This window comes from Nannobrachium achirus (assembly GCF_963921795.1).
Source record: "Nannobrachium achirus genome assembly, chromosome: 17".
NCBI classification, from domain to species: domain Eukaryota; kingdom Metazoa; phylum Chordata; class Actinopteri; order Myctophiformes; family Myctophidae; genus Nannobrachium; species Nannobrachium achirus.
In genome coordinates this window covers 40,211,737-40,238,983 of record NC_137824.1, presented here as the reverse complement: position 1 = coordinate 40,238,983, position 27,247 = coordinate 40,211,737, and the positions used below count along the sequence as shown (strand labels likewise).

Here is a 27,247-nt window from a genome sequence, read left to right as displayed (position 1 = left end):
GTCTATTGTCTACAACTTTATAGCAGAATTATAGTTTTAATCTCCGCCAAGCCAAAGGCAGCAGAGATGGCTGCGTTCACCCGTGCAAGACGTGTGCACGTGCACCGGACACAGACAGAGAGGGAGAGAGAGACACACAGAGAGACTTGTATGCACCCACGACATGGACGCGTGTGTGCACGTTCATCGGACACAGAGAGAGAGAGAGAGAGAGAAAGTTTGGGACATTTAAAGAAATATATATTTAGTTTTTTTTATGCCTTTCTTGAAAGTGAAGTGAAGTGTGTTAGACAGGAAACGGGGGAGAGAGATGGGAATGACACAACAATAGACCATATTCACACAACGGCCGTGTTGGCATTTTGCATTGAAAGAACAGAGTGGCAACAGGCTGGCATTTCATTGACCTACTAGCAAAATGGCTGCCGTGTGAATATGGTCTACTCTATGGCCATCGGGAGCGGGACTCGAATCTGCGACACATTGTCAGGCTACACTGTAGCATAGGTGCCCGGACCGCTAGGCCAGCAGTCCGGGCCCAGACATACAGTTTGATGTTACTGCGTCAGACAGTGTGAGCATTGTTATTGGGTCGTGACTCCTGGCAAGATCTGTGCTCCACTGAGTGCCCCGTTCAACTTTCTTATATTTATTTTTGCTATCATTATTTTCCTCATGAACATGGTAACAGTCGCATGCTGAAGCAATGCCCACATTTGGAGATGGCGGACATTACTGATACTAAACAGTGCCCAAATTTGGAGATGGCTGACATCACTGATACGTCTTAAACCCTACTATCCTATGAGCCGATACTTTCACCTCAGTACACAACACAACCACAGGCAAGGTCCTGTATATCTAAATATATCATTGTTGTCGGGTGGAAACCTCGTATCTCCAAGTTTCAAATGTGTACGTTCTTTCGCAAAGTAAAGCCCTGCTTCATCATACAAGGCTGTGACACAAAAGTATAGAAAACAGAAGATCTACAAGCACACAACGCCTCGCACCGCGAGGCGTTGTGTGCTTGTAGATCGGCTGTTTTCACTAGTTTAAATCATTTTTAAAATGATAAATGCAAAACGAACGGTTTTGGACATACAAGGTTTTCATCGGACAACGACGATATGTACATCGTAAAAAAAAATGAATAAATGTACGCACGTCGTATCCTCGTAGCACAGCCAGGTGGAAGGACATGAGCTGCAGGGGGATGACACTCAGGATGCCCTGCAGGCAGTCCACCGTCTGGGGAAGCTCGATGGTCTTATAGGCGTTCTTGGTGATCTCCACGTCGTCTTGGCAGCACAGGATGATCGGCCGGCCCTGATGGAGGAAGGAAGAGAGGATTTACATTTACAGTCAGTCAATCACTTCCTTCCATTAGTCACAGACACGTCGTTTGCAATCGACTTGTCCATGTTGGCGCATCGTCGGCTTGTAGGTCTGATATGAGTCTGCTATAAATTTGTGAAAACGTTACAGGATGTCGTGCCCCCCAAAACAGGGACGCCAGGTTGAACGTGGTTAAAAGAAACGTGGGGGTATAGAATTTGCCTATTGGGAAATGAATGCAGAGAAAGCACTGATATAGTAAATTAAAAGATGATTCATAAGGTTTTACATACGTAGTTGTAAAACTGTTAGGGAACGACTGTGTTGGACATAACCAGAGGCAGAACGTACCGATCGGGCGGTGACTTGCTGCAGAGCGTTCTGACACTTGGTGTAGGTGGCGTCTCTCATGATGATCATGATGACCGGCATGTGTTTGTCAATGAGGGCCAGAGGGCCGTGCTTCAGCTCTCCAGCCAGGATCCCCTCTGAGTGCATGTATGTGATCTCCTTGATTTTCTGCGTAGGAAGAAGAATCAATACGTTATCCAGTTGATGACATAAAGCAGGGGTTTTCAAAGTGGGTGACGGGGCACCCTGGGGTGCCACGACGGCAGTCCAGGGGTGCCGCGAGATAATTTGGGATATATATAATATTTGGGATTTATTTGGACACTTTGGACAAAATATTTAGTATCATTTTAAACTTGAAGTACAAAGTTATTTTCAGTCAGTTCTAACCAAAATGGCTGTTATCTCAACGTTTTCCTCGCAACATAATCGCTAAAATATCGTCACTGTCGGGCAGAAACCTTGTATCTCCAAGTTTCAAATGTGTACCTCTTTTGGTAAAGCAAAGCCCTGCTTTATCATACAAGACTGTCGCACAAAACGAGTGTAAACAGCCGATCTACAAGCACGTGCTTGTAGATCTGCTGTTTTCACTAGTTTAGTACATTTTATAGATGATAAATACTGTACAACAATGTGTGAACACAGCAAGATTCGTGAAGTGTTGCGATAAAAGAAGGCTAGAGAATGGAATACAACCATCCTAAGGACTACAAACCATTGAATGGCATCCAGACCTACTGAACATACAGTCTTTTTTATTTTATTTTCTTTGCATACTATTGAAATCGTACTGAGATTTTTTTTTTTGCTATTTGTTCCAAAAAAGCTTCATACTCTGCATATACTGTACATAACGACAAAATGTGCCATAGCTCTGTCTACACAATGCTGTACCCCCTCCAACTGTATACATGTTCCCCATTTTCAGCAGTTTTTATTATGTTTTGAAACTTGCTTTGGCATTATAACCGTATGTTTTCTCATGCCAATAAAGCTCCTTTGAATTGAATTGAAACCTGTTCAGACGCAGTTATTCTTTGCACTCACCAGTGCCCCCTCCAGGCAGGTTGCGTAGTTGAAGCCGCGGCCCATGACGAGCAGAGACCTCTGCTCATACAGCTCGTCTGCTATGGCCTTGATCTTGTTATCCAGAGACAGCACTTTCTTTATTTGCTCTGTGAGAGGAGGAGGTGGACACAGATGGGTGGATGAGTCATATGTGGGGTTTAGAGTTGTGATATTTGATGGCAGAGACAGGGTGCGAAAGGTGTTTCTGGCAGTAAACTGTGCATTGGAATGTTTGTACAGTGTTATCAATCAGTTCATATGACCAGCGGCATAAAGTGTATTAACACATACAGTGCCAGCTAGAGGGCGCCAGAGGCTGCTGGGCGACCAGAATCTCCACATAGGGATATGCTATATATGCACAAGCCTTGCGCAGCCGTGATGCGCGTGAACACGTTCGTGCGAACGTGTTCTTTGGCACTATTAGGCAGAATATATTCGGTGTCGAATATTCGGTGCATCCCTAAGACATATTGTTATGTCATGTTTATGTATGCATATACGTATGTCTCAGCCTCCAACTGTCTATATACTACAGTACATATATCACACATTAAATATTTCCTGACTATAGGAATGATTTAAATAGATATAGAAGGTCTCACCAGGTAGCTCCCTGAGGCCGTTGATGATCTCCGATCTCCTCTTCTGGAGGGAGACTCTGTCCTCGCTCACCATCAGGCCAAACATGATGAGAGACACAAACTGACTGGTGTATGCCTGGATACCATGCACGCACACACACACACACACGCAGGCAAACACACATGGAAACAAACATAGCGGTTAACTCATGTAAATGTCTTATCTTCAAACTGTGTGCACACTGCACAGTATTTGACAGGTATTCAAAAGACTTAAAGGACAACTTTTTTTTTTATAACAAGGGTTCGTATTCTAGATTGTAATTAGAGAAAAGGAAAGATGAGTGTTAAAAGGTTTACATTTACCGCTTCTTTCTAGACACAATAAGCCCATTCCCAAGATGCACCGCAATCATTCATGGACAGATGTGACTTATGGGGGCTAGTAGCGTTACTGTAAATATTAATAAAGAAATCACCGGCTTAATGTGTCTAAAAATACATATTTAGCCACTTGTACGCATGCTCCCACCCACTGAAATCAAAATCGCTGAAGCAATAAAAAGCAGTAAATGAAAACATCTTTTATTTTCTCTAAATTACAATCTAAAATATGAACCCTTGTTGTAAAAGAAACAAAGTTGTCCTTTAAGTTCTATGCTACATGTGCTAGGGCATTCACGAATAGTGATTTTTTGTATTCGAATTATTCGACCTCGAGTCCCCAGTTCAAATATGTTTATTTTGTGGGTCACGGCCTAAAAAGGTTTGAGAACCCCTGGTATAGAGCATTAACAAATTCATCCACCAGGGGCATTGACGACTCATTCTTATGACTTCCTATCTAGCCAAGCTTTATAAACTATATCTTTTTTAAAGAGAAAACAATAATAAAATAAAAATACGCGAATATTCGACTTCGGTGAACAACGTTGAATAGTGACTTTGATTTGGGCGTACTATACCTTGGTGCTAGCCACCCCAATCTCAGGCCCAGCGTTGATGTGGACCCCACAGTCGGTGTCTCTGGAGATGGAGCTTCCCACAGTGTTGGTGATCCCCACGGTCAGAGCCCCGCGATCCTTACAGTACCGCAGCGCCATGAGGGTGTCCGCCGTCTCACCTGGGGGACAATGAAACGTATTGACAATGTAAACACATACAGGAAATACTGTATTTCAAGGGTCTTCAACAGGGGGTTCGGGACCCCCAGGGGGTTCTCAGAGTCACTACAAGGGCAAAATATTTAGTTCCAGGGACCACCCAGAAGCAAAATTTGAGTTACAAACGTTCGCTTTGAAAATACATATATTCAAAGATTTGCACACATTTTCACGACTTTAAAAAAAAAAAGCAGATCTACAAGCTCGCAGCGCAGCACCGAGTGGGTGAGCTTATATATCTGCTATTTATCACTGGTTAAAGCATTCAATAATTCTAGGCCTAAATGGGTTAAGACAATCAAAATAGAGCCCTGAGTTAAATAGACAATGAAGACTTTTACAGTGTAGATTGGGTTCTCAAAGATAAAAATCGCATGCGATGGGGATCCGTGGCCTAAAGCCTATCAAACCCTGGGGCTCCTTCAAGTTAAAAAAGAGGTTGAGTATCACTGGTGTCTGGTGTCGTTACCTGACTGGCTGATGAAGAAGCACACGTCGTCCCTGAACACGGGCGTGTTGCGATCCAGGAAGTCACTGGCCAGCTCTACCATGACGGGAAGCTCCGTGAGTTCCTCCAAGATCTGCCGGGTCTGAGACACAGAGGGACAGGAGGTAGAATCTGTCAGCAATCTTTCTCCAACTCCATGTATTCATTCATTCATTCATTCATTCATTAAATCAGGGAGCCTAGGGGGTCCTCAGAGTAACTATAGGGGGTCCTCCAAATCTTTGTGTGATAGAAACCTTTTTTCTCCTTTCTTATATTAACACACTTGAACCCTAGTGTCCATATTCGGAGAACTTTAGCCAAAAATAGCAGATCTACAATCTGGGGGTCTAACTACCCGGTTCAAGTGGTTAAATATCTGAAAACACGAATTGACATGAACCCAAAATACACCATGAAACTATATGGAATCTATGAAAAGGTTGTGGGGGTCCCTGCTTCATCTCTCTCTCAACTAAAGGGTGCTCGGCTTGAAAACGTTGAAGACCCCTGCATTAAATGAACGAATGAATGGTCACTAAAGGCTGCAGCACATTTCTTGTGAAAACGAAAGCCTGCGAGTTCATAAGAACATGACGCCAGGTGATTGTGTTGTCTTTTGCATTATGTAAGTAGTTCCAGCACTTAGGCCTACTACCCTATTCCTGAACTTTCCTTTCTGAACTCCTGCCCGATAACCTGGACTCGACCTGATCATATCCGTGGGTATATACCTGTGGGTTCTTATCTGTTCTGAGTCAGTGACCGTTAACACTATGAGCTTCAGCATGACCTATGACTTCATCATCATAGTAATTCTCCACATTACAGTGCTATGTATTCCTGTAACTTAAGTGGTATTTTGTATGTGTTTACTGTGGTTATGCTTATGAGGGTGTATACTGTCCCTAAAGATAGTTAGCACCTTTTAAAAAAAACTATAGGCATTATAAGTTATTTATTTGTACTGTAGATCAGTTATGCACGATGACGTGTAAATTGGATTTCAGTGGTTAACAAATGCAAATGTGTAAATATAATGTTTTTCTATTATGTTTCTGATGATCAACCATCATTGTCATGGTGATTAGGAATATCAAAGCCTTCTGTGGTTTGACTCCCTTGTGCTTATCCTAGTTTCTAATTGGACTACTCACAGCCACGGCGGCATGGAAGCTCGTGCCACAGCCAATCATGATGAGGCGTCTGCACCGTTTGATCTCCTTCAGGTGGTCCTTCAGGCCCCCGAGCACCACTGAGGACACGAAGGGAGACACAATTAGCACACGAATCAACCACTTAAACCTTCTATTCCAGGGGTTTTCAAAGTGGGTGACAGGGCACCCTGGGGTGCCGTGACGGCAGTCCAGGGGTGCCGCGAGATAATTTGATAATATTTGGAATCTATTTGGACACTTGAAAAAATGTTTTACTAGTATCATTTTAAAATTGAAGTACAAAGTTATTTTCAGTCAGTTCTAACTAAAATGGCTATTATCTCAACGTTTTCCTCGCAACATAATCACTAAAATATCGTCACTGTTGGGCAGATACTCCAAGTTTCAAATGTGAGACAAAAAAGTTTGGGAACCCCTGCTATAGAGTCTATAGGCAGGGAATATAAGAAGAAATGTATTTGAGTTCAGGTAGAGAATTAAGTTCCACAGGCCTGTATTTAATAGAACACACACACACACACACACACACACACACACACACACACACACACACACACACACACACGCACACGCACACGCACACACACACACGCACACACGCACGCACACACGCACACAAAGGATATCTATCTCATGTGTTTGGCTTGGTCCTCAAGGTAGCTAATATTGATTCTTGCAGGGTGCTACCCACATCCTGGAAGCTAACAGGATTAGAACAGGATATGACATCACGCAGTGTAGGTCACCTGTGTCAGTGTCGAAAACAATCCGTCCTCTCATGGTGTTCACCACGGACTCGGGCTGCTCAAAGATCTCCTTCTGCATGAAGGCCTCGAAGTTCCCTGCAGGAGAATAAGAAACAGACAGATGAATTTCACATGCTCTGTTTAACTAGTATTTACCATACAGTACGTAAAAGAAATGAAGAGGAATCTCCCGCAGATTAGTAGGAGGTTAGGTCAGCAAGGATCTTGTGAGAAAAATGGATCAGTTCAATGTTGTGTTGTGACATAACTACACCAGTAGATGGAGCCATTGCTCTTGTTGGACTGTTAGCACAATGCTTTTAGGAATACTATAACTGGAAGTAAATACGTATACCATCTGATCTACATGCTCACAACGCCTCTAATATTTGACAATTTGACCAATGTATAATTTGTCATTTTAGATGTATTAAAAAGTTCTTAATTGTCACTTTAGACATGTGCAGATAGTGATACCCTCTATTCACTTAAACTTTATGTTGGTTTGTTCACTTTGGAGTGAGAAAACAATGTTTCACATCACATTAAGTTGATCATCTGGGGACCCCCCCAAAACAATTTGGGGACCCCCCCCTGGGGGTCCCAATTAACCCACAGGTTGAGAACCACTGCCCTAATGGATCCAAATGACAGCTGCCCTTTGACCTGTTGAACTGACCTTTCATGATCTGCTGGAGCTCCATCTGCAGGGTCTTGATGAGCCTGACGGGATCCTCCCCCTTCTGCCGGTTCATCCTGTGGATGGAGAGCTTCCCGAAGGTCACTATGGCGACGTCATCGTCCTCCATGTACAGCACCTTGTTGGTGTGCTCAATGATAGCACTGCGTTCAGGGAAGAACACAGGAGAGAGAGAGACACACGAAGAGACAGAAGGGATGAGGCGGGCTCAAAGGAGAGCTAGGCAGGGCTGGCACGATGATGACATTTTAAAGGACGATTAATTGTCACTTCAAATAATTGCGATTACTGATTGCATTGCGTTTTTTGACACATAACCTCAGCATACCAAAAAAGTACTGACGCACACGTATTCAGGATCCGCACACACACGTAGGCACAGACGCACACACTGGTAGTGGTTTCAACAACTAGTCAACTAGTCGACTACTATAACCACTAGTAGGCACAGTTGGCTGCAGTCAACTAGTCGTGGACAACATCATTTTAATGTGGTAAATACACAGTGCTAGGCTATAATCTATGTGTTTATGTCTGCCGTCATGGTAACCTAGCTACCAGGGGAAGCCCGTGCCCAGTGCGGCCGGATTCTCTCGACGACAACTGGTTCTTTTGTTCTTTTTTTATCTTTATTTAAATAAACTGTCCTCCATAGTGTAACATGCAGCATAAGCTTGAACTTTGTGTGTTACGAAATACAATTGACGTTGTTACACAGAACTCCTCTTCACATACACATGCACACACACACACACACACACACACACACACACACACACACACACACACACACACACACACACACACACACACACACACACACACACACACACACACACACACACTAGGGCATTCACGAATAGTGATTTTTAGTATTCGAACCTCAACCTCAAAATATTCGAATTGTCGAATATTCGACAGGACTGGCCAAACTGTCAAATATTAGGTACAAGAGGCAAACATTGTGAAAATAGCAGATCTACATGCTCACAACGCCTCGCAACGCCTCTGCGGAACCGAGTCACATTAAATGTAATACCTACAATTCCAAGTGCTTGTCAGGTGGGGGTCCCCTGTTCAAATATGTTTATTTTGGGGGTCATGGCCTAAAAAGGTTTGAGAACCCCTGGTATAGAGCATTAACAAATTCATCCACCAGGGGCATTGACAACTCATTCTTATGAATTCCTTTCTAGCCAAGCTTTTTATAAACTATATATATATATATTTTCTAAAGAGAATAAAACAAATAAAAATAAGCGAATATTCGACTTTGGTGAACAACGTCGAATAGTGACTTTGATATTCGAATATTCGAATAGTTGGTGAATGCCCTAACGCACGCACGCGCACACACACACACACACACACACACACACACACACACACACACACACACACACACACACACACACACACACACACACACACACACACACACACACAACCAGTTGCCCTCTCACCTGGCATCGGATGCAAAGTAGTACTCCACAGCTTTGCCGCCCCCTACTGCGTCAGGGCGGTTGTGGATGTTTTTCTCCTGGATGCCTTCCTTGAAGAGAGCTGCGGGGTCAGAGGGCAAAACACTCGGGTCAATCGCTGAAATTCACGCCTGATTTACATTTAGTCGCACAAAGTGTCGTGCACCAAAAATGGCCAATCTAAAAGGTTCACAACGTATTTGCATAGTGAGCTTGCACAGTGGTTCTCAACTTTTTCAGGGTGCGATATTTTGACTGGGGACCCCCCACCCTGACGAGCACTAAGAGTTGAGGCATTACATTTTGTCAAACATGGTTTTATTGTGAAAATAGCAGATCTACATGCTCACAACGCCTCGCGTATTTAGATCAGCTATTTTCACAATTTCTGCCTCTAATATTTGACAATTTGGCCAATGTTTAATTTGTCATTTTAGAGGTATTAAAAGGTCCTTAAATTGTCACTTTAGAAATGTGCAGATGGCCTCTATACACTTAAACCTTATGTTGGTTTGTTTACTGCTGGGTGAGAAAACAATGTTGCACATTAGGTTAATCATCTGGGGACCCCCCAAAATAATTTGGGGACCCCCCTGTGGGTCCTGACCCACAGGTTGAGAACCACTGAGCTTGTAGACCTGCAATTTTCAGTGACAGCGACACGGACGCGCAACTAAGCACATCACACAGTGTGCCAGCTCAATCAAGATGTGGAATTTACTTGAATTATTTCAGATGTACTGGCGATCTGGCTGCTGCAAGTGTGAAAGAGCTTCTATGATTTACAAAAACAAGGCATGAAGTAAAAAGTGAGATTACCGCAACCTCAGGCAAATTTGGGAGAAACGTATCAGATTGCTTTAAAGATAGCCAGTGGAGAGAAAAGTGGGAACTGGTGTGACTGGAAATTGCCCTGTAGGGATCATTTAATCATGTTCATCAAGGAAGTCATTGTTAATGATCAGTGACGGTGAAGAAAACTGTTATCGGTTGATTATGAGGTTTTATATCACAAGTGGTGATAATGAAGTCACCCCTGTAACAGTACTATACTGTAGTCATGGAAGGATATTGTCACTGTCGGGCAGAAACCTTGTATCTCCAAGTTTCAAATTTGTATGTTTTTTCGCGAAGTAAAGCCCTGCTTCATCAGACAAGGCCGTCGCACAAAAGTAGTGAAAACAGCTGATCTACAAGCACACAACGCCTCGCGGTGCGAGGCGATGTGTGCTTGTAGATCGTCTGTTTTTATTATTTAGTACATTTTTTCAAATGATAAAACGAACGGTTTTGGACATACAAGGTTTCCACCCGACAACGACAATATACTATATGGCAGATCAAAATCAGTTCAGTTTCTGGTTTCCTGGCCTTCCTACAAGGAAGTGTAACAAAAGAATTATGCCATGTGTCACTTTCATTCTGGGAAGACCTTGTGAAGCATGCATTGTGCATCATTTACAAGTAGGACCAGGAAAGAATTGGGTGGAATTTAGACTTTGGAATGAAACCTCTTTTAAACATAAAAGAGCCCTACCCATTCTAGGCCAACTCGGGCCAAAACCCCACAAACATCCTTTCTCTTTTCAAAAAGAATCTGGTGCACACAGATCATCTTAAAGACGTTTATCGTGTGCAAAGAAACATACAGTGTCTGAAGACAATCTGAAGAAGATACTCTGCTGTCGAGGCATCGGTGCTTTTCTAAGCACAGATTAAACGTTTTTGAGGTGATCTGTGTGCTCCATCTTTTTACTTATTCTTATAATAAGTTTTAATGTGTGAACTCTCTCAAGTTTCAACCATTTTCTTTTCATTCACTCATCCCTCTCCCTTTGCTGGGCCTTGGACTTTAGCCTGGACCCAAAGCACTCAGGCAGAGCAGAACCATAAATCTTGTGTAAACAGATAAAGTAAAGATACAAGCAACATACAGTCTGTACCCTGAAGAGAAGTTGTCTTTCGTGCAAAGAACACAAACAAAACACAAAGCCGCGTTGAAAACCAAACATGAATCCTACAAATTAATGTTCACTTTGTGGTCAGCATCCTTGAAATGATACTAGAGAAGCTTGGAAGCTCAAATTCTAGCCCAAACCACAGTTGTGGACGATGGCAACAGAGAGCAACATTCTTCGCAAGAAGGATTTGAATGAGTTTCCATAAGCATGAAACCACAAACCAGGCAAGTTATGCACAGAACGCCCTTGAAACAAGAGGAGAAAATTCATTCTAAGGCATCTCAGGGTCATAAATATGGTATGGACAACAGATTAGTTGTATCTGAGAAAAGCTGATTGGATAGACACATGATGTTATGATGTTAGGTTAGGTTAGACGAAGCATCCATTTAGAAAAGGAAGAGAGTGCTGTAGCTTTGACCAATTTGACCAAAACCAACATTTGATTAGGAAGACTATAGAATAAGTCTATAAGATCACTGATTCCAGGAATGAGACCTCTGAAGCATTGGGGTTGTATTAAGAATAAAGCTACATAAAGAGTAAGTGGTATTTTTTGGTTAAAACAAAAAGCTTTTCTGTTGCTCTAAAGCTCTGTTAGTTCAGCTCCATTTCTTTATTAAACAGAAAATAACTTTTCATGTGGGTTGCCAATTTCAGCCAATCAAAAAAAAGAGTACACATTAGTTATAGTTATAGTTCTAATTCCAATTTTGTCTGCTAGTTTCTGCAAGTTTAATCACTTCCAGTTTAACTTCTTTAGTCTGTATCCTGGATGAGTTATCTCTTCTGAAGTACTTCCTGAGGCTTATAGCGCAAGATCTCCCCTGACTGAGCTGGGATTCCTTATTGGAAGAGTGGTACTAGAAATATACAATTAATACGTTCAAATCCCAGGTAGTACATAAGAAGTTATAGATTGCAGCTTTAATTAGTATAACTGCAGAAAATCAATAAGCCTTTGACATTACATTAGATGTTTGTATTTTGTGTTGCTATTAGAAGAGTCTTTAAAAAAATATATAAATGCTAATATGTTCAGAGGCCTCATACACCAGAGATTTGCTAAAAAGAAATATCCCTACTGGGGAGGCCCACCTGTGGGCTCTGTGGCCCCCAGGGCCTCTGCCCCCTGTGGGGCCCCTGGACTGTCCCTCAGGACTGAGTAGTATGGCGCTACAGAAAGACAGACAGACAGACAGGCAGACAAAAATACAATAGCTTATCATGTACAGATTATGGTTGAGCTACTGTAAATATTGGAATATCCAGATACAGACACACAGATATGAGGAGATTAGCTGTGGGGACAAGATTCTATTAGTAGTAAGATGAGTGTGAGTCAGAGAAAAGGGCTGAGTACTGTGGTAAACATGGCATTCAACGGATCCTCAAGTCATCAATCACAACAACGTGTTAGCTTCTCCATCATCATGTCAATGTACGGTATGATTCACTTGATTGCTAATTCATACTCGGTCGCACAATGGTGTCACTCGCCGACAAGAACTGATCTTCGGTGTAACAATGCAATGACTGGAAAACTGGGTGACACTTTCTGGTACAGTTCTAAATTGGTTTGAATTACTTGAAAGACACAGACCAGTTCACCACAAAAATGGCATACAGGGCTCCCAAATGCTCCATTCTGGGGCCTCTGCTGCTCAATTCTCTCACTCACTAATATTATGGAAAACAACAGAATATGATACCATAATGATATAGATGAAATGAACATAACTATATCACCAGGAGACTCTGCAGTTTATTCAGGACACTGCTGCTCGAGTCCTAAATAATAACAAAGTGGATCGCATCACTCTCGTTCTCAGATCTTTACACTGGCCTTCTGTTTGTCAGCTGGTAATTAAAGCACTGAATGGTTTAGGGACAAAATACATTTTTGATCTTCTGCTACATTAGTAACCGTCTAGTCTTCTCAGGTCATCTGAGTGTCATCTAACCAGATGTCATTTTATTAAAATGTTCTGTCTCATTCTCCTTTTGTTAATGTGTTTCTTTCTCTTAATGTTATTAATGTTCTTTTTGTAATGCCTCGTGCAATACATGTGTTATACAAATACCCTTGCCTTGCCTTGATGGTCTGTTCTTTACGGCAAGTGACACCGTCATGCGATGGCGTATAAATCGAGCTTACGGCTAAATTAAGTTGCATGTTTACACTTGCACTAGGACAGACAATGCTCCAGCCTGCAGTAATGCTAGCTTGGCCGTAAAAATGTGTAGGTCAGGAACATGCTGTGTGTGTGCGTGTGTGTGTGCGTGTGTGTGCGTGTGTGTGTGTGTGTGTGTGTGTGTGTGTGTGTGTGTGTGTGTGTGTGCGTGCGTGCGTGCGTGCGTGCGTGCGTGCGTGCGTGTGTCTGGTGCAATCTGTGCATGCATTTGGGCTTGTGTGGAAGAGAGCGACAGAGATTTGTGAGCAGTGTAAGCGGATAATGTCAGTTAGAGAGAGGAACAGAGCTCACCACTGTTGTACTGGATGGGGATGTGTTCTGCAGACAGCTCCGATTCACTCCGCACGCCAATGAGCAACGGACTCCCTCTCCTGGAGGAGGATGGAGAGAGAGAGAGAGAGAGAGAGAGAGAGAGAGAGAGAGAGAGAGAGAGAGAGAGGAGGGATGACAGAAAAGCGAAAGATTGGGTGACACAGGATATGAGATAATTTCGCCTTTGGAAATATCTGCACACTATCAGGGGCGTCACAAGGGGGGGGAAAGTGGGACTGAGTTACTAGGGCCCAAGGTGGAGGGGCCTTAATTATTTTATACTTTAGCTATTGAAAAATAGCACATATACAAGCTCACAGCGCGGCTGTGAACTTGTAGATCTGCTATTTTGGCAAAGTCCTGAAAATGGGTGCAAATCTTTGAATATATGTATTTTTTAAGCGAACATTTGTAACTCAAATTTAGCTTCTGGGGGGGTCCCTGGAACTAAATATTTTGAGATGAGGGTCCATGGCCAAATACATATCATTTTGGGGGTCCTTCACATGAAAACGTTTGAGCACCACTGACATAGAAACAGGTTTTTCAGACTTTAAAATAGCAGATCTATCTACAAGCTCGCAGCGTGGCACTCGGTGCCGCGCTGTGAGCTTGTATATCACAAAATACACATATGACTCAGAATTATGTAATGAGTGCTTGTTCTCGAGAGGAACCTGATAGCAGCCGGTAAAGCACCTCTCCCATCCCCGCAGTGGATTTACCTCTATTGTGCTCTAGTCAACAATAGTGAGCTTCCAGTGCCTTTTTCACTTCTCCTTTCTGTGACGTTGTTCTCTAGCTTTCTTTTTAGGAGGTCAGATTTCCTCTCACTTATTCTACACCACAGGTGACGGCCAGGGGGGGCCAATTGGAAAAAAAAGGAAAGAAAATAAAGAAAAAAGGAATCGTACACATATATAAATGTCTAAATTCGACCACTGACAACCTGGCATGTGGTCAAATCTTTGGCCATGGCATTACTGTCCAAGGCCATGGCTATTTGGGGGTCCTTGGTATTGAAAGATTTTGGAACCCCTGCTCTGAAAACTATGAGTCTTCATTCCTGTGGGTATGGCATAGATCAGTGGTTGCGAGGCGTTGTGAGGATGTAGATCTGCTATTTTCACAACCATGTTACACATAAAGTAATGGGTGGGGGGGTCCCCAGTTAAAATATGATTATTTTGGGGGTCGCGGCCTAAAAAGGTTGAGAACCACTGGCATAGATTGAGGGGTTCGTTCAACACCAACCTCCTGACTTAAGTTTCCTGTATGATGAAACTACTTTACCGTCAAAATTCACAAAGACTGTCTATCAATGCCTGCAATGCAAAGAACAGGCCTAGGCACCTGGAAGCCTGCAAGTTAATTCGGCATAACGACATATTATTGTCGCTATTATTATATGTTCACTCTTGTGAGAATACATCGACCGAAACAATCTAGCATAAGATAAAAATGCCTAAGAAACTTGTTTGCATCAGAGTAAGCGGCTACCATTTTAAGTTTAACTAACTGTCTGTAGCAAGCACTCCCTAAAAAAATAAAAATAAAGAACTGCTGGTCATGTACTGTACTAATAAATCTTGATAACGTCTTGTGGCGATTAGCGTAGCGTAGCCACTCCTGCCCACTGATGTTTTGTATTCAATCCAGTTCACATTGCGATCCGCACTCCCTTTTATGAATGGGACTGACGTCACTCTAGCTGCCCTGAGTAAAGGTGGCGTCTCGTATAGGAGCTCTGGGATTTGCTCTGGGATCCTTGCGATCGCCGGGAGTAAACCCTCGGTGGAATGCGGAGTATACGTATAGGACCAGAGTCAAGGATTTCAGAGCAAAGGCATCCTCCCAGTGTGATCCTCCAGCGAACGTACAGTATATCCTCCGATTCCACATGCAACATTAAATTATATAGAGGCTATAAAACAACAAACACGCTTGCCAAACAAAGGCAGCGTGTCCTCACGGAGCCCCTACGAGTGACGTCAGTCCCATTCATAAAAGGGAGTGCGGCTCGCAACGTTATCGCGTGAACTGGACCGAATACAAAATACATCAGCGGGCGGCGGGGGCGGCGGCGCTCCACTAATCGCCACAGGCTGTGGTAATGACCAGCACCACGCTTTCTATTTGATGTATTTTCTTTTATCATGAATTGCTACATTAGTGGTCCGCATAGTTGTGGTTATCCATGTTTCTAACACAACAAACAAGTTCATTACTTTTAGGTAAGGAGATGTCTGCGCGCTTCAGACGGCAGTTTGGTAGAAGGGCTCGTCGGGGCTCAACAGGGAAGATCTATGCACTTCAGGAGACTACCCAAATAAAGAATAATGGAGCACTGGACTGGTCTGCACGTTCTTTTTTGCAGGGGTGATATTTCGATGCTTAACGCATTCATCTTTCATCTCTTAATGCAAGGGTCTTCAACAGGGGGTCCGGGGCCCCTAGGGGGTCCTCCAAATTCTTTCTCCTTTTTTATATTAACCACTTGAATCCTAGCGTCCATATCCAGAGAACTTTAGCCAAAAATAGCAGATCTACAAGCTCAAAATGCCTCACGCTGCGAGGCGTTGTCAGCTTGTAGATCGGCTATTTTTGGCGTAGAGGGGAAAATGAGCAGACTAAGTAAAGAGTGAAATGTCAAGTTGTCAAGTATTGACGGTTCAAGTGGTTAAATAAGTATCTGAAAACATCCAAAATACTATGATGAAACGATGACACTATATGGAATCTATGAAAAAGTTGTTGGGGTCACTGCTTCATCTCTTTCTCAACTAAGGGGTCCTTGGCCTGAAAGCGTTGAAGACCCCTGTCTTAATGCGTTTGACTCTGAGGAAGATGCGGAAAAAATAAATTCATAGGTGCTGTGTGAAAGTGGAGCAGAGGTAACGTAGGTGCTGAGGGAGCGCGGCACTGATGGAAAATAGGGCTGAGGTAACATAGGGTTGAGGGAACATCGGAGCCGAGGCAACAGAGAGCCGAGGGAACACAAGTGTTGTAATGTTCATATCCTCCATCAAACGTCACGCACCACAAATAGCAGCTTGTAGAGCTGCTATTTTCATGCATGAAGTACTGTATCTCCAGCCTCGCATAAGCTTACTACTGTAGGTCTACCAGTCAGAGTGCAGCTCATTTGTAAACAGCCTCCTAGAGCCAAACGATGACTCGGCTAATTCTGCTGAACCCCAGGTTCGTCCCGCCTACATTTATTTTGTAAACCCTTTCCTGGTTGTATTTGAGACGCATTTGGCGAGAGTTGATCAATGTTATTGGATGAAAAAAATTGGATATAGCCTATATCCCACCATTAATCGACTTGTCGAATACTTTTTGGGAGTAGTAGTCGACTTCTAAAAAGAGAAGTTGTGAAAGCCCTAAAGAACAGATTAAGTTAGTACGTTTGGCATCTCAGCCGGCTGACCCGTGCGGCCGGCTGACAAAGCCTTTGGCTACCTTTGGGGAGAGACTCCACTCGGTGTGTGGTTACTATGTGGGCTTCTCTCAATGGCTGATGAGAAGGTGACGGGGGCGAGTCAGGTGTGGCAGGGCGAGTCGTGCAAAGAGGGTAGGAGGAGAAGGCCTTAAAATAGATCAAGGCTTCACATACCGTTCTAGTGCAAACAGACATTAAGAAATGCTCTGAATGACTGATGTTACTTATTAAGAGGGAGCTCTCTTTAGGAATGAGGAGCGGACCTCTCAGGGTTTGAGCTCTTGTTTTTCCTTCTTTTCTTGACACCGTCCTTCTTTTCTCCGGGGCGTGGCCCCATTGACGTAAAGCTGCTGTTTTGCTTTTAAGGGTGTGGAGCGTGAAAACAGAAACATGTGGTCTCCGACGCAACCGACACGAAGGAGAGATAAGAAAGAAGTGAGGAATAGTATTAGAAATAAAAGAAACGAGTGTGAGTGGGTGAGACATACTGTAGTCAGAAAACAATGAAAGAGAGAAACTGGACTGAACGAATGAAAGATTTGGAGTAAGAGGGAACAAGGGAATCTTAAGTGCTCTCTCTCCCTCCCTCCCTCCCTGTATACTTTCCAGGGGGAGGGAGAGAGAGTCTTCAGCATCACTGGGTAATTCCAAACGTCTCTCCGCCCAACACAGCAACCACATTTAGTTTTAGTCGCTCTAATATCATAATAAGAATACTTGATTGTCATTGTACAATGGAAAACTATAGCAACTGTGCAGTAATGGAGTGTGGTTTCCTAGCCTCCTTTAAAATCGCCTTGAAAAACCACTTACAGGCAGCAGCCGTTCGCAACTGGCAATAACAAACCTAACCCAGCCTTACCCTCCCCTGGCCCTTCTTTGTATTTACCTATACTGTATATATTTTTAGCACTGTACTTTTTAGTCTCTGTTTATTTTTGTTTAAATTTTCTCCTGACCATATCTACTGCATAGTACTGTGTTCTATCTGTCTGTCATTCAATGTTATATGAGATACTTCAATGGTTTCCTGTGTAAATAAGCCAAGTGCTTTCCTAGGATCTCCTTTTAGTTGACCTTGTACCAGTGAACTGTACCGTCATGACTGTTCCTTTTTCTATGCAAACTTCTAATAAAGTCTTCAATCAATCAATCAATGGTAAGGACTGGGCTATTTGAGGTGGTGTAATTCACCCAGCTCAGTTGCTGAATACACATACGATGTTCATTCTGCAGAATAGGTGCCCAGCCCCTATTTGCAACTACAGCTGTAATGTAAATAAAACACAATACATAACGTCATACCGTGCTGCACAACTCATCTAGTGCTTTGAAAAGCCCTGCCTGGCTAGCAAGGTTTTGTCTGTCTTCATATAAATCACTTCTACAATTATACTCATATTATGTTTTGTTTGTTGTGGATTGATTGATTGATTGAATACTTTAACAAGTGTACAGTATTAACAGTACAAGTAGTACAGTCAGAGGTTATGCTCAAAGGATAACACAAAAGGCTCCAGGGGCTTGTTTCCATTGTGGTACATTGCACTCAATTAATCAGTCATACATATAATGCAGACAATATAATACAATACAAATATACTGAAAAAACATATTGGAATAATAGAACCATAAGTATAAGTATATTTACAGTGAAAGGAGGGGAGGGGCGGGGTAGGAGGATTCTACTATCAAGGTGTTCAAGGATTAAACTACGTCCACTTGGATTTTGACGACAGGAATTCAAGGCCCTTTCATAGTGTTTTATTGTTTCTTTATTTCATAGCGTCTTTTTATTTTATCTTCTTATTGCCTTTCTTTTATTTGTGCTTATCTCCATTTATGACTTTTCTTTATGCATTCAATTTTCTTTTATTTCTTTTTTTTTTTACTTTTATCAATGCCTCAATTTCTACAGCCCATATGCCCATATATGGAGAGCTTGGAATACCCCTATATGGACATATTGTGTGAGTCTCATGCAGTTTATAACATAAGACATCTATGATGTCAGACGTCAGTCATATCCATATTTGGGAAAATATTTTGTCCACATTTTGTCCAACTCAAACAACCAACCGCAACTCCAATCACACTTGCAAATGAATTCCGTCCCGTGCGAATTCCTTAGGGTGTCTTACTGGTTATTGTTATTATCGTTATTATTATAGAACCCATCCTGACTATTAGTAGCGCAGTGGGCAGCAGATCGGGGTTCAGTGTCTCTACACACTACAGTACCGCCTGTTCCACGGAGAAAGTTCACCGCTTGGCTGCGGGTGAACCTCAGTCCCCGTTGGGGCGGATTCAACGTTCAACGTTTGCTCCGACCCGGGAACAGTTACGATAAACCGTTTCTAACGAGAGAGAGAGAGAGAGAGAGAGAGAGCGAGAGTGAGAGAGAGAGAGGAGACAAGTCGCTCTGCTCTCTCTCTCTCTTTATCTATCTATTCCCTCTATCGTGCTCAAGCACAAAATGGCATCAAGTTCAACTGAAAGTGATGAGAAGTGATTAGCTGGGTGTTGGTGGTTGGGGCATTTCCCCAGGCAGAAACAGGAAACTCTCTAGTCCCTCCATTAATGAGTGTCAGAGAGGCTAGGCGGAGGGCCAGCTGCCCAGAGGTCTGCTGCCGAGAGAGAGGCCCAGGAGGGAGAGGAGGGGGGAACCTGGATTGAACCTCTCCTCCGATGCCTCTACATTGTCACAACCTCGTATCTCCAACAGGTTTCAGATTTGTACGTTTCCGTAAAGTAAAGCCCTGCTTCATCATACAAGGCCGTCGCACAAAACTAGTGAAAATAGCCGATCTACAAGCACACAACGCCTCGCGACGCGAGGCGTTGTGTGCTTGTAGATCGGCTATTTTCTCTGTTTTAAATCGTCTTTAATATAAGTACGAAAAAAGGAAGGTTTTGGACATACAAGGTTCCCCCCCGACAACAACGATATGCTTGGCTCAAATGTAATCTGCTGATAATGGTGACATTGACAAGGAGGCAGCCAGATGGGATGCACACACGCGCACATGCGCGCACGCACACACACACACACGCACAGTAACCACGTGTGCACTCTTTACGCACTGCACGTACGCATTACACGCATGTGAACGCGGTGCACACACTCCCACCCATTACTGTAAGTGTCGCAAGCCGCGGCGTCATGCAACGCCGTAATACGTGACACATGTAATAAATGTTAGATAAGCCACATAAAGTGAATCAGCCCTTGGAATCATACTTGTTATTGCCTTATAGTAGTAATAACAGAAATGACTCATTTCCAGCCGGGGTCTGGGTGACTGCAGTGGACATGTGTTTCGACTTAATGTTTTCATGATGTAAAGTGAAAGCTCTGGAGAATGTGTGTGTGTGTGTGCGTGTGTGTGTGTGTGTGTGTGTGTGTGTGTGTGCGTGCGTGCGTGTGTGCGTGCGTGCGTGTATACGTGTTTATATATGTTGGTACTAACCTGGTGGCCACCGCTTCTCCGGGGAAATGTCGGCTTTTAAACACCAGAGCAAAGGCCCCCTCCTGAGACAGAAAAACACAGAGTTTACATTAGCGTGATGAAAGACCGGAATTATACCACGAAAACTATGATGATGCACAGCAGACAGCCGGAGACGGGCCTCGCCGCCACGTCGAACCAGGCGAAACAATAAGATATACACAGGACGGGGAGAAATCCAATGCTAATCGTAGCTTAGCGGTTTTCGGTAACCTTAAACAGTAACGTTGTAACACTTCCCCATTTCTTTTGCGCACAAACGCTCCCTCTGTGGAGCATCCTCGTGGGGGTTTGGCGGTCGTGGTGGGGGTCTGGGAGGGGGTCAGTGAGGGGGTGGGGAGGTGGGGGGGTTGTTGTACGGCTGGCGGGGGCTGGCTAACAGAAATAAGACCCCTATTGTATAACATGAGCTCTGTTTCGAAAGCACTGGCTGGCTGGTGGTCGGAGAAGAGAGAGAGACACAGACACAGACAGAGAGAGAGAGAGAGAGAGAGGTAAGAAGGAGTGATGTGGTCTTTTAGGCTGTAGGGGGTCTAAACTGTCTGGTTCCTATTAGTCCAAACCCAGAAACGTTGCTCTTGTTTTCTCCTTCCTTCTGAAGAGGGCAGACATTTATTTAGAGGCCTGGGAACAAACTGCAGCCCAAACCCACGATGAGGTTCTGGGACATGAAAAACTCGTCATCCGATGGGCGAGGGGACTCCAGACAGGAAGCAGCTCTGTCTCACCCCACAAAGCAGGTTCAGTGAGCGATGACGTCATGAATATTTATTTTGTGAGTAGGGATGGGACGATACGCGATATTATCGTTTATCGTGATAAAAAACACTCACGATAATCGCGTCGTGGAGATTTAATTTATCGTGATATCGTCCTCCGTCATGCACTGGGATCAAGTCACCCTTTTATTTGCTGAGCTGCATATCCGGTACCACTTAAACCCTCTATAATTGGTAAAAGGTACTTATATACAGTATGCACTTGATACAGTCTTTCTCTATCAAATGTCTTCGCCAAAAACAAGCTCACAACGCTCACAACGCTCACAACGCTCACAACGCTCACAACGCGTCGCGACGTGTTGTGAGCTTGTAGATCTGCTATTTTTGGGCAAATGTTCCGCCCAGGATAATGGATTTTGATTATCGTGATAATATCGTGATAATATCGTAAATCGCGATTTCTTTTGTCCTAATAATCGTGATGTGAAATGTTCATATCGTTCCATCCCTACTGGTGAGGCAGTATTTGGGAAAGTTAATGAACTGACACGATAAGGGGGGAATAGTGGGGAAGGGTTAATTGAGGGCACAACAGAACCTGTTGGTCCTCATTCAAAGATACCATTCTGCTGTCTGTGGTTGCTCAGAATTAATGGGACTGGTTTGGCTGGTTGTGTCATGTACTGTAGACAAATATCCAAGTCAAACATTGCCTTTAGGGAATAAAGGCGCTGTGTTTTGAAGTCCAAGAAAAATACCACCATTTTGCCATGTTACCAGAAACTGAAAAAGTGGTACATACAATGAAGCCAATCCATGCGTCATCACCACTGTACTCTAAAGCCTGATACATCTATTCAAACTCAAACTTTGCTCAGACAGGGTAGGTAATAACTACCCTGTCTGAAAATTCATGCAACATGTTTATGACAGCCATTGTCACAGGAAGAAGGAATAATTATGGCTTATGGAATAACATATTGTGTGTTCTTCGAATATTATTTGAACAACACACACTGACCAAATTCGATGGGTTTTTCAACAACCGTGCAGTAGAAAACCCCTTCAACATGAGCAAAGGTTTAAATCATGACACGTACATGTACTGTAATCATGTAAGGTACAGTACACTTATAGTGACCTGCCATTTGCCATCGACAACCAGTATATTGAAGATGCAGGGGCCTAGGGCAACCAAAAAAGACAGCCTGTTGCCTTTGTAGGCAATTATTTAGACTATTGGGGCCCTTCTGACCTTTTCTAGGGGGGGGCACTTGGGGAGACCTGACAGGCCATTTTTTGTTTATTTATTTGTTTACTCCAAAGCATGTCTCAACAGGTTAGGTTGTAGTGTGTTGAGCTTCTCACCAGCTGTTGAATGACCCTCTCCACCAGCGTTGAGAAGGAGATGGTGTCTCTCTCTCGGTTGTCGTAGACGTACTTGGTGAGTTTGGGGATAACCTCTGTGTCCGTCTCAGACTCAAACTCATAGCCTTTAGAGTTCTGCAGAGAAGAGGAGTGTGTGTTATACATACTGTAAGCACAACGAGGGAACAGCCCTAAAATATACATAACATATAAGCAGTATAGTATAGTATAGTATAGTATAGTATAGTGTAGTGTAGTGTAGTGTAGTGTAGTGTAGTGTAGTATAGTATAGTATAGTATAGTATAGAATAGTATAGTATAGTATAGTATAGTATAGTATAGTATAGTATAGTATAGTATAGTATAATATAGTATAGTATAGACCAGTGGTTCCCAAACTTTTTAGCCTGTGACCCAAAAGAGAAATTAGATGTTTGCAAGGGACCCACAAAGATGTGTCCGCGACCCACAAATGTGTCCCGACCCAGTGCTTGGGAAACAGTGGTATAGACTATAGTATGGTATATATATAATTTTGTGTGATTTACATTTTCTGTGTTTACAACTCCCTTAGTTTAAACAAAGGGTGATGTGTCTTACTTTTATAGGTCAACTTTGTACAATTACAGTTGTCTTCTTTTCTTTATTATTCTTCGTATATCTATAGCCTATATCTATAGGCTGGGATGCCAGGGGCAAGAATTGTGATATGGGCTCAGCATTTAGTGGAATGTAACAGAACACAGACACTAGTGAGAAATATAACCTTAAAGGTGGGACCAACACACATGTTAAACATGTCACTCCCTCGTAAGGTATTGTAACAAAGAACCTCCATGTGGACTGTAAGATAAGATAAACCTTTATTGATGCCTGGAGGGAGATCCAGGTGTAGCGCCAACATCAGTAAGAATCAAACATACTGTCAACAGACCGTGAGTCTGTTGACATCTGGATGAATGATGTACTGTCTGTTACTGTTACTGTTTTGCATTATCTATCAACAGTCTCTCTCAACAGTTATCCTAAACAGGCATCTGTCAAGGTTTGGCAATGTACATCCTAGTAGTTCATGTGCAATTGAGCCAAAGTCCATGTAGCCAGTAGTCAAAAGTATATATCACTGTATAGACAGTGCAGGTCTTAAAAAGGTCTCCAGCTTGGTTGTGGAGTCTACTGGCACAAAGATCAAAGCACTGGATGTACTAGGACAAGGTGGTATATAAGGTCACTTACCAGGTACTTTTTCAACTCTTTGTAGTTGGTGATGATGCCATTGTGGACGACAACAAATTCTGAAATGAAAAGAGAGGATGATATGAATAAATCGATAAATAAATAAAATTAAATTGAATATCCGGAGTGAACCTTTAAGTCAAGGCCAGTGACATCATGAGTGGGTGAAACCTGAAAGTGGTTTGCATATTACAGTAACAATGGCATCTGGCATTTCTACATACTTTACCTTTATAGTGGCAACCTGTTGGACAGGACTATATTTACACAACAGATCATGTACAACAAAGACAACAAAGCGTAAAAGAGAAATTATGTCTGACATTGGAATGATTCTTAGCAAGTTGCGGTCTTGAGCCTTGAGGGTTATGCAAAGTGTCCATGTGTAAATGCATGACATGCGTGGGTGTGTACTTAAAGGGATATTTCACTTTCAAAAAAACTTTTGGTCATTTTATCGTCTACTCAGGTTTTGTGACCACCTTGGACAGATTTTAAGTTGCTTGATTCAGTATTTAGATATTTAATATTCATTTTATCAGACACACCCTCTTCCTATACAAAGCCATTGTAACTTCTAACTCCGTTTTAACCATGATAGATTAATTGAAAACACACATTCTTTTGTCTGGTGACTCCTGACATCCTCCTAATACGTGAGCTGGCCGAGTTTCTTTTTCTGATAACTTTTTTCCTTTTTGTTTGTATTTTCCCCCCAATTCTCTTTTTAATAATTGTAGTGGTGAGGTTCTGTGATGCCTGAAATAGGGCAGAGCCTTCTTAAATGAATATAATGATGAACACACATCAATGAAAAGGGTGTGAGCTTTCACCACTCCTCTACATTCCTTACTCTGACAATTATCACAGCCAACATGGCAGCAGATAGAGATCATTTTGCGGGTGACTCTGCTATTGTCAGTCTGATGAAAAAGATCATGGTGATGTTGTAGATGGTTTTATGCATCGATGTGATAAGGCATTCCTGCAACTAAATGTGGCAAAGACAAAGGCCAAAGACTATGGACTCTATAGTGTAGCGTTCCTCTGTTGTAGACTGTCGCACACACACACGGTCGGGCCGACTCAACGGCATGGAAGCCGACGTCATGGTAGTTTTTTCCCAAATTTTGGGACTCATAACTCGTTCTCTCTCACTGATGGAAACACACGCTCAGCACGGACCGGCGCGAGGTGGCGCGATACGGATCGGAGCGGCATGGAACGATTACGCAGTGGAATAGTGCCTTTAGTGATGTGTTAGTTACCGTTGTCCTTGTCTGATCGATGCGGGTGACTGTTGACGGCGCTGGGTTCTCCGTGAGTGGCCCAGCGTGTGTGTGCGAGACCAAAGTGTGTGTTCAGCACCGTGTCCAGGTCCAAGGCTGAGTCTTTTTCTGGTGGGAAAACACAGAAGGACAACGCCGACATTAGCCGACTAACGGGCAACAAAGACATAACAGTGGCTTATCTGGTTCAGGGATTCCCCAACTTTTTCCCCTGCCAAGGCCACCCAAATATACTTTGGCTATTCAAAAATAGCAGATACAAGCTCATAGCACGGCACCGAGTGCCGCGCTATGAGTTTGTAGATCTGCTATTTTTGAAAAACTGTGAAAATGAATGCAAATCTTTGAATATACATTTATATATCATCTTTAACTCAAATCTTTGCTTCTGGGGGGGCTCCCTGGAACAACATATTTACATTGACAAACCCATTCTGGACTGGGAACACATTAATGTGTATTACCCCCTCAGGCCGGGAACACATTTTTGTGTATTACAGTATGTACAGTATGTAGTACAGTCATTTTTGAAAAAATATTTAATTTTTTCTGGATTTTTTCTATGAAAGCCAAATGTGTAAGCTATCAAATAGTTTTGGAATTTTGTTTCTAACTGCTACAGAGGCTGAGTAATACGTTTTCCAGAAAAACAGTGGGTAATTTTCAAATCGGACTTAGGTCTTATAAAGCTTTATTCAAATCGAACATAGGCCTAAATGGGTTAAAGAGCACCACAGATAAAGAAACATGCGTTTTTCAGAAAACCATTAAGATTTAGAAGACATTTTAAGGTATTTTCCAGGTCTTAATGGGTTTACTGTATGCATATCCATAAACTTACTGTATAGCTCCTCATCCAGATTCTTGACCTTGCCTCTCTTCTTGATCAGGCAGATGCTGCTGTTGTTGTTGTCTTTGTTGTTTTTGGGCCCGTCCACAGCAATGCCTGGAAACACACACAATCAATTATTTAAAATAAATCACTGGTTCCCAAACACTGGGTCGGGACCCATTTGTGGGTCGCGGACAAGATTTTCATGAATAAAAGAAGAATAAAAAAAGATTTTTCGTAGTAATTTCATGAAGAAATCAAAGAAAAAAACAAAGAAATTCCATCAATTGTGTCGCGTTGTGAGCTTGTAGATCTGATATTTTAAAGTCTAATTTCTCTTTTGGGTCACGACCTGAAAAGTTTGGGAACCAATGATTATGATTGATTCAGTAACAGTAGGTTTGCTTGACCATAACTTGTCTCCCGTCCTCTCTATCTCTCTCTCTCTCACTCCCTTTCTCACCCTCCCTCTCTCCACCTCTTTCTCTTCCCCTACTCTCTCTCGTCTCTGCAGTTTATCTCCTTCAAGCAGCCGGCCGGTGGCTAAATTGCTGATAAAAGCAGGGTCAGATTACTGTCAGAGCGGTGAATATGTTTTGCCTCTGCTCTGAGCTCACCGAATATTAACTGGCAGGTAAAGGTACTACAGCTGGTGAACGTGCAAGTGCATGTACGTGACAGCGCATGTTTGTGTGTGTGTGTGTGTGGTGTTTGCATGTGTGTGTGTGAGAGTGTGTCACACACCGAGTTCTAATAAGGGCTATGAAAGAAGCTTTTATAGTAATGGCTTCATCCTGCTGACTAGGATGAACAAATATAGAGGTGTGTTTGCATAATGTGTATGCAAGTGTACAGTGTGTACAGTGTGTGTGTGTGTGTATGTGTGTGTGTGTGTGTGCGTGCGTGCGTGCGTGCGTGCGTGCGTGCGTGCGTGCGAACTCTGGCATAGAGAAGTGTAAATATCAGTTAAAAGGGATTGTTAAAAGCATATAAAGGGTTCAGAGGTTACCAGGACTGTACTATATCGTCGTTGTCGGGTGGAAACCTCGTATCTCCAAGTTTCAAATTTGTACGTTCTTTCGCAAAGTAAAGCCCTGCTTCATCATAGAAGGCCGTCGCACATAAGTAGTGAAAAAAGCAGATCTACAAGCACACAACGCCTCGCGGTGCGAGGCGTTGTGTGCTGGTAGATCGGCTGTTTTCACTAGTTTAAATCATTTTTAAAATGATAAATGCAAAACGAACGGTTTTGGACATACAAGGTTTTCAACCGACAACG

The 27,247-nt window shown here is 42.9% G+C and overlaps 1 protein-coding gene across 1 annotated transcript in view; it reads right to left on the bottom strand.

The window, feature by feature from the left end:
- The window catches only part of LOC308301445 (glutamine--fructose-6-phosphate aminotransferase [isomerizing] 2-like), a gene marked incomplete at its 3' end in the record, with an annotated part of 71,699 nt that overhangs the window by 201 nt on the left and 44,251 nt on the right, over nucleotides 1-27,247 (bottom strand). The window contains exons 9-24 of the mRNA XM_080745437.1: nucleotides 25,978-26,082; nucleotides 25,116-25,244; nucleotides 23,848-23,906; nucleotides 22,612-22,746; nucleotides 20,483-20,544; nucleotides 13,547-13,626; nucleotides 9,082-9,181; nucleotides 7,598-7,761; nucleotides 6,919-7,014; nucleotides 6,152-6,249; nucleotides 4,977-5,097; nucleotides 4,310-4,467; nucleotides 3,366-3,480; nucleotides 2,740-2,867; nucleotides 1,690-1,857; nucleotides 1,168-1,329 (exon numbers count right to left, since the gene is read on the bottom strand). Of these exons, the coding sequence (XP_080601563.1) occupies nucleotides 1,168-1,329; nucleotides 1,690-1,857; nucleotides 2,740-2,867; nucleotides 3,366-3,480; nucleotides 4,310-4,467; nucleotides 4,977-5,097; nucleotides 6,152-6,249; nucleotides 6,919-7,014; nucleotides 7,598-7,761; nucleotides 9,082-9,181; nucleotides 13,547-13,626; nucleotides 20,483-20,544; nucleotides 22,612-22,746; nucleotides 23,848-23,906; nucleotides 25,116-25,244; nucleotides 25,978-26,082 (1,880 nt within the window). The remainder of the gene's footprint in view (nucleotides 1-1,167; nucleotides 1,330-1,689; nucleotides 1,858-2,739; nucleotides 2,868-3,365; nucleotides 3,481-4,309; nucleotides 4,468-4,976; nucleotides 5,098-6,151; nucleotides 6,250-6,918; nucleotides 7,015-7,597; nucleotides 7,762-9,081; nucleotides 9,182-13,546; nucleotides 13,627-20,482; nucleotides 20,545-22,611; nucleotides 22,747-23,847; nucleotides 23,907-25,115; nucleotides 25,245-25,977; nucleotides 26,083-27,247) is intronic.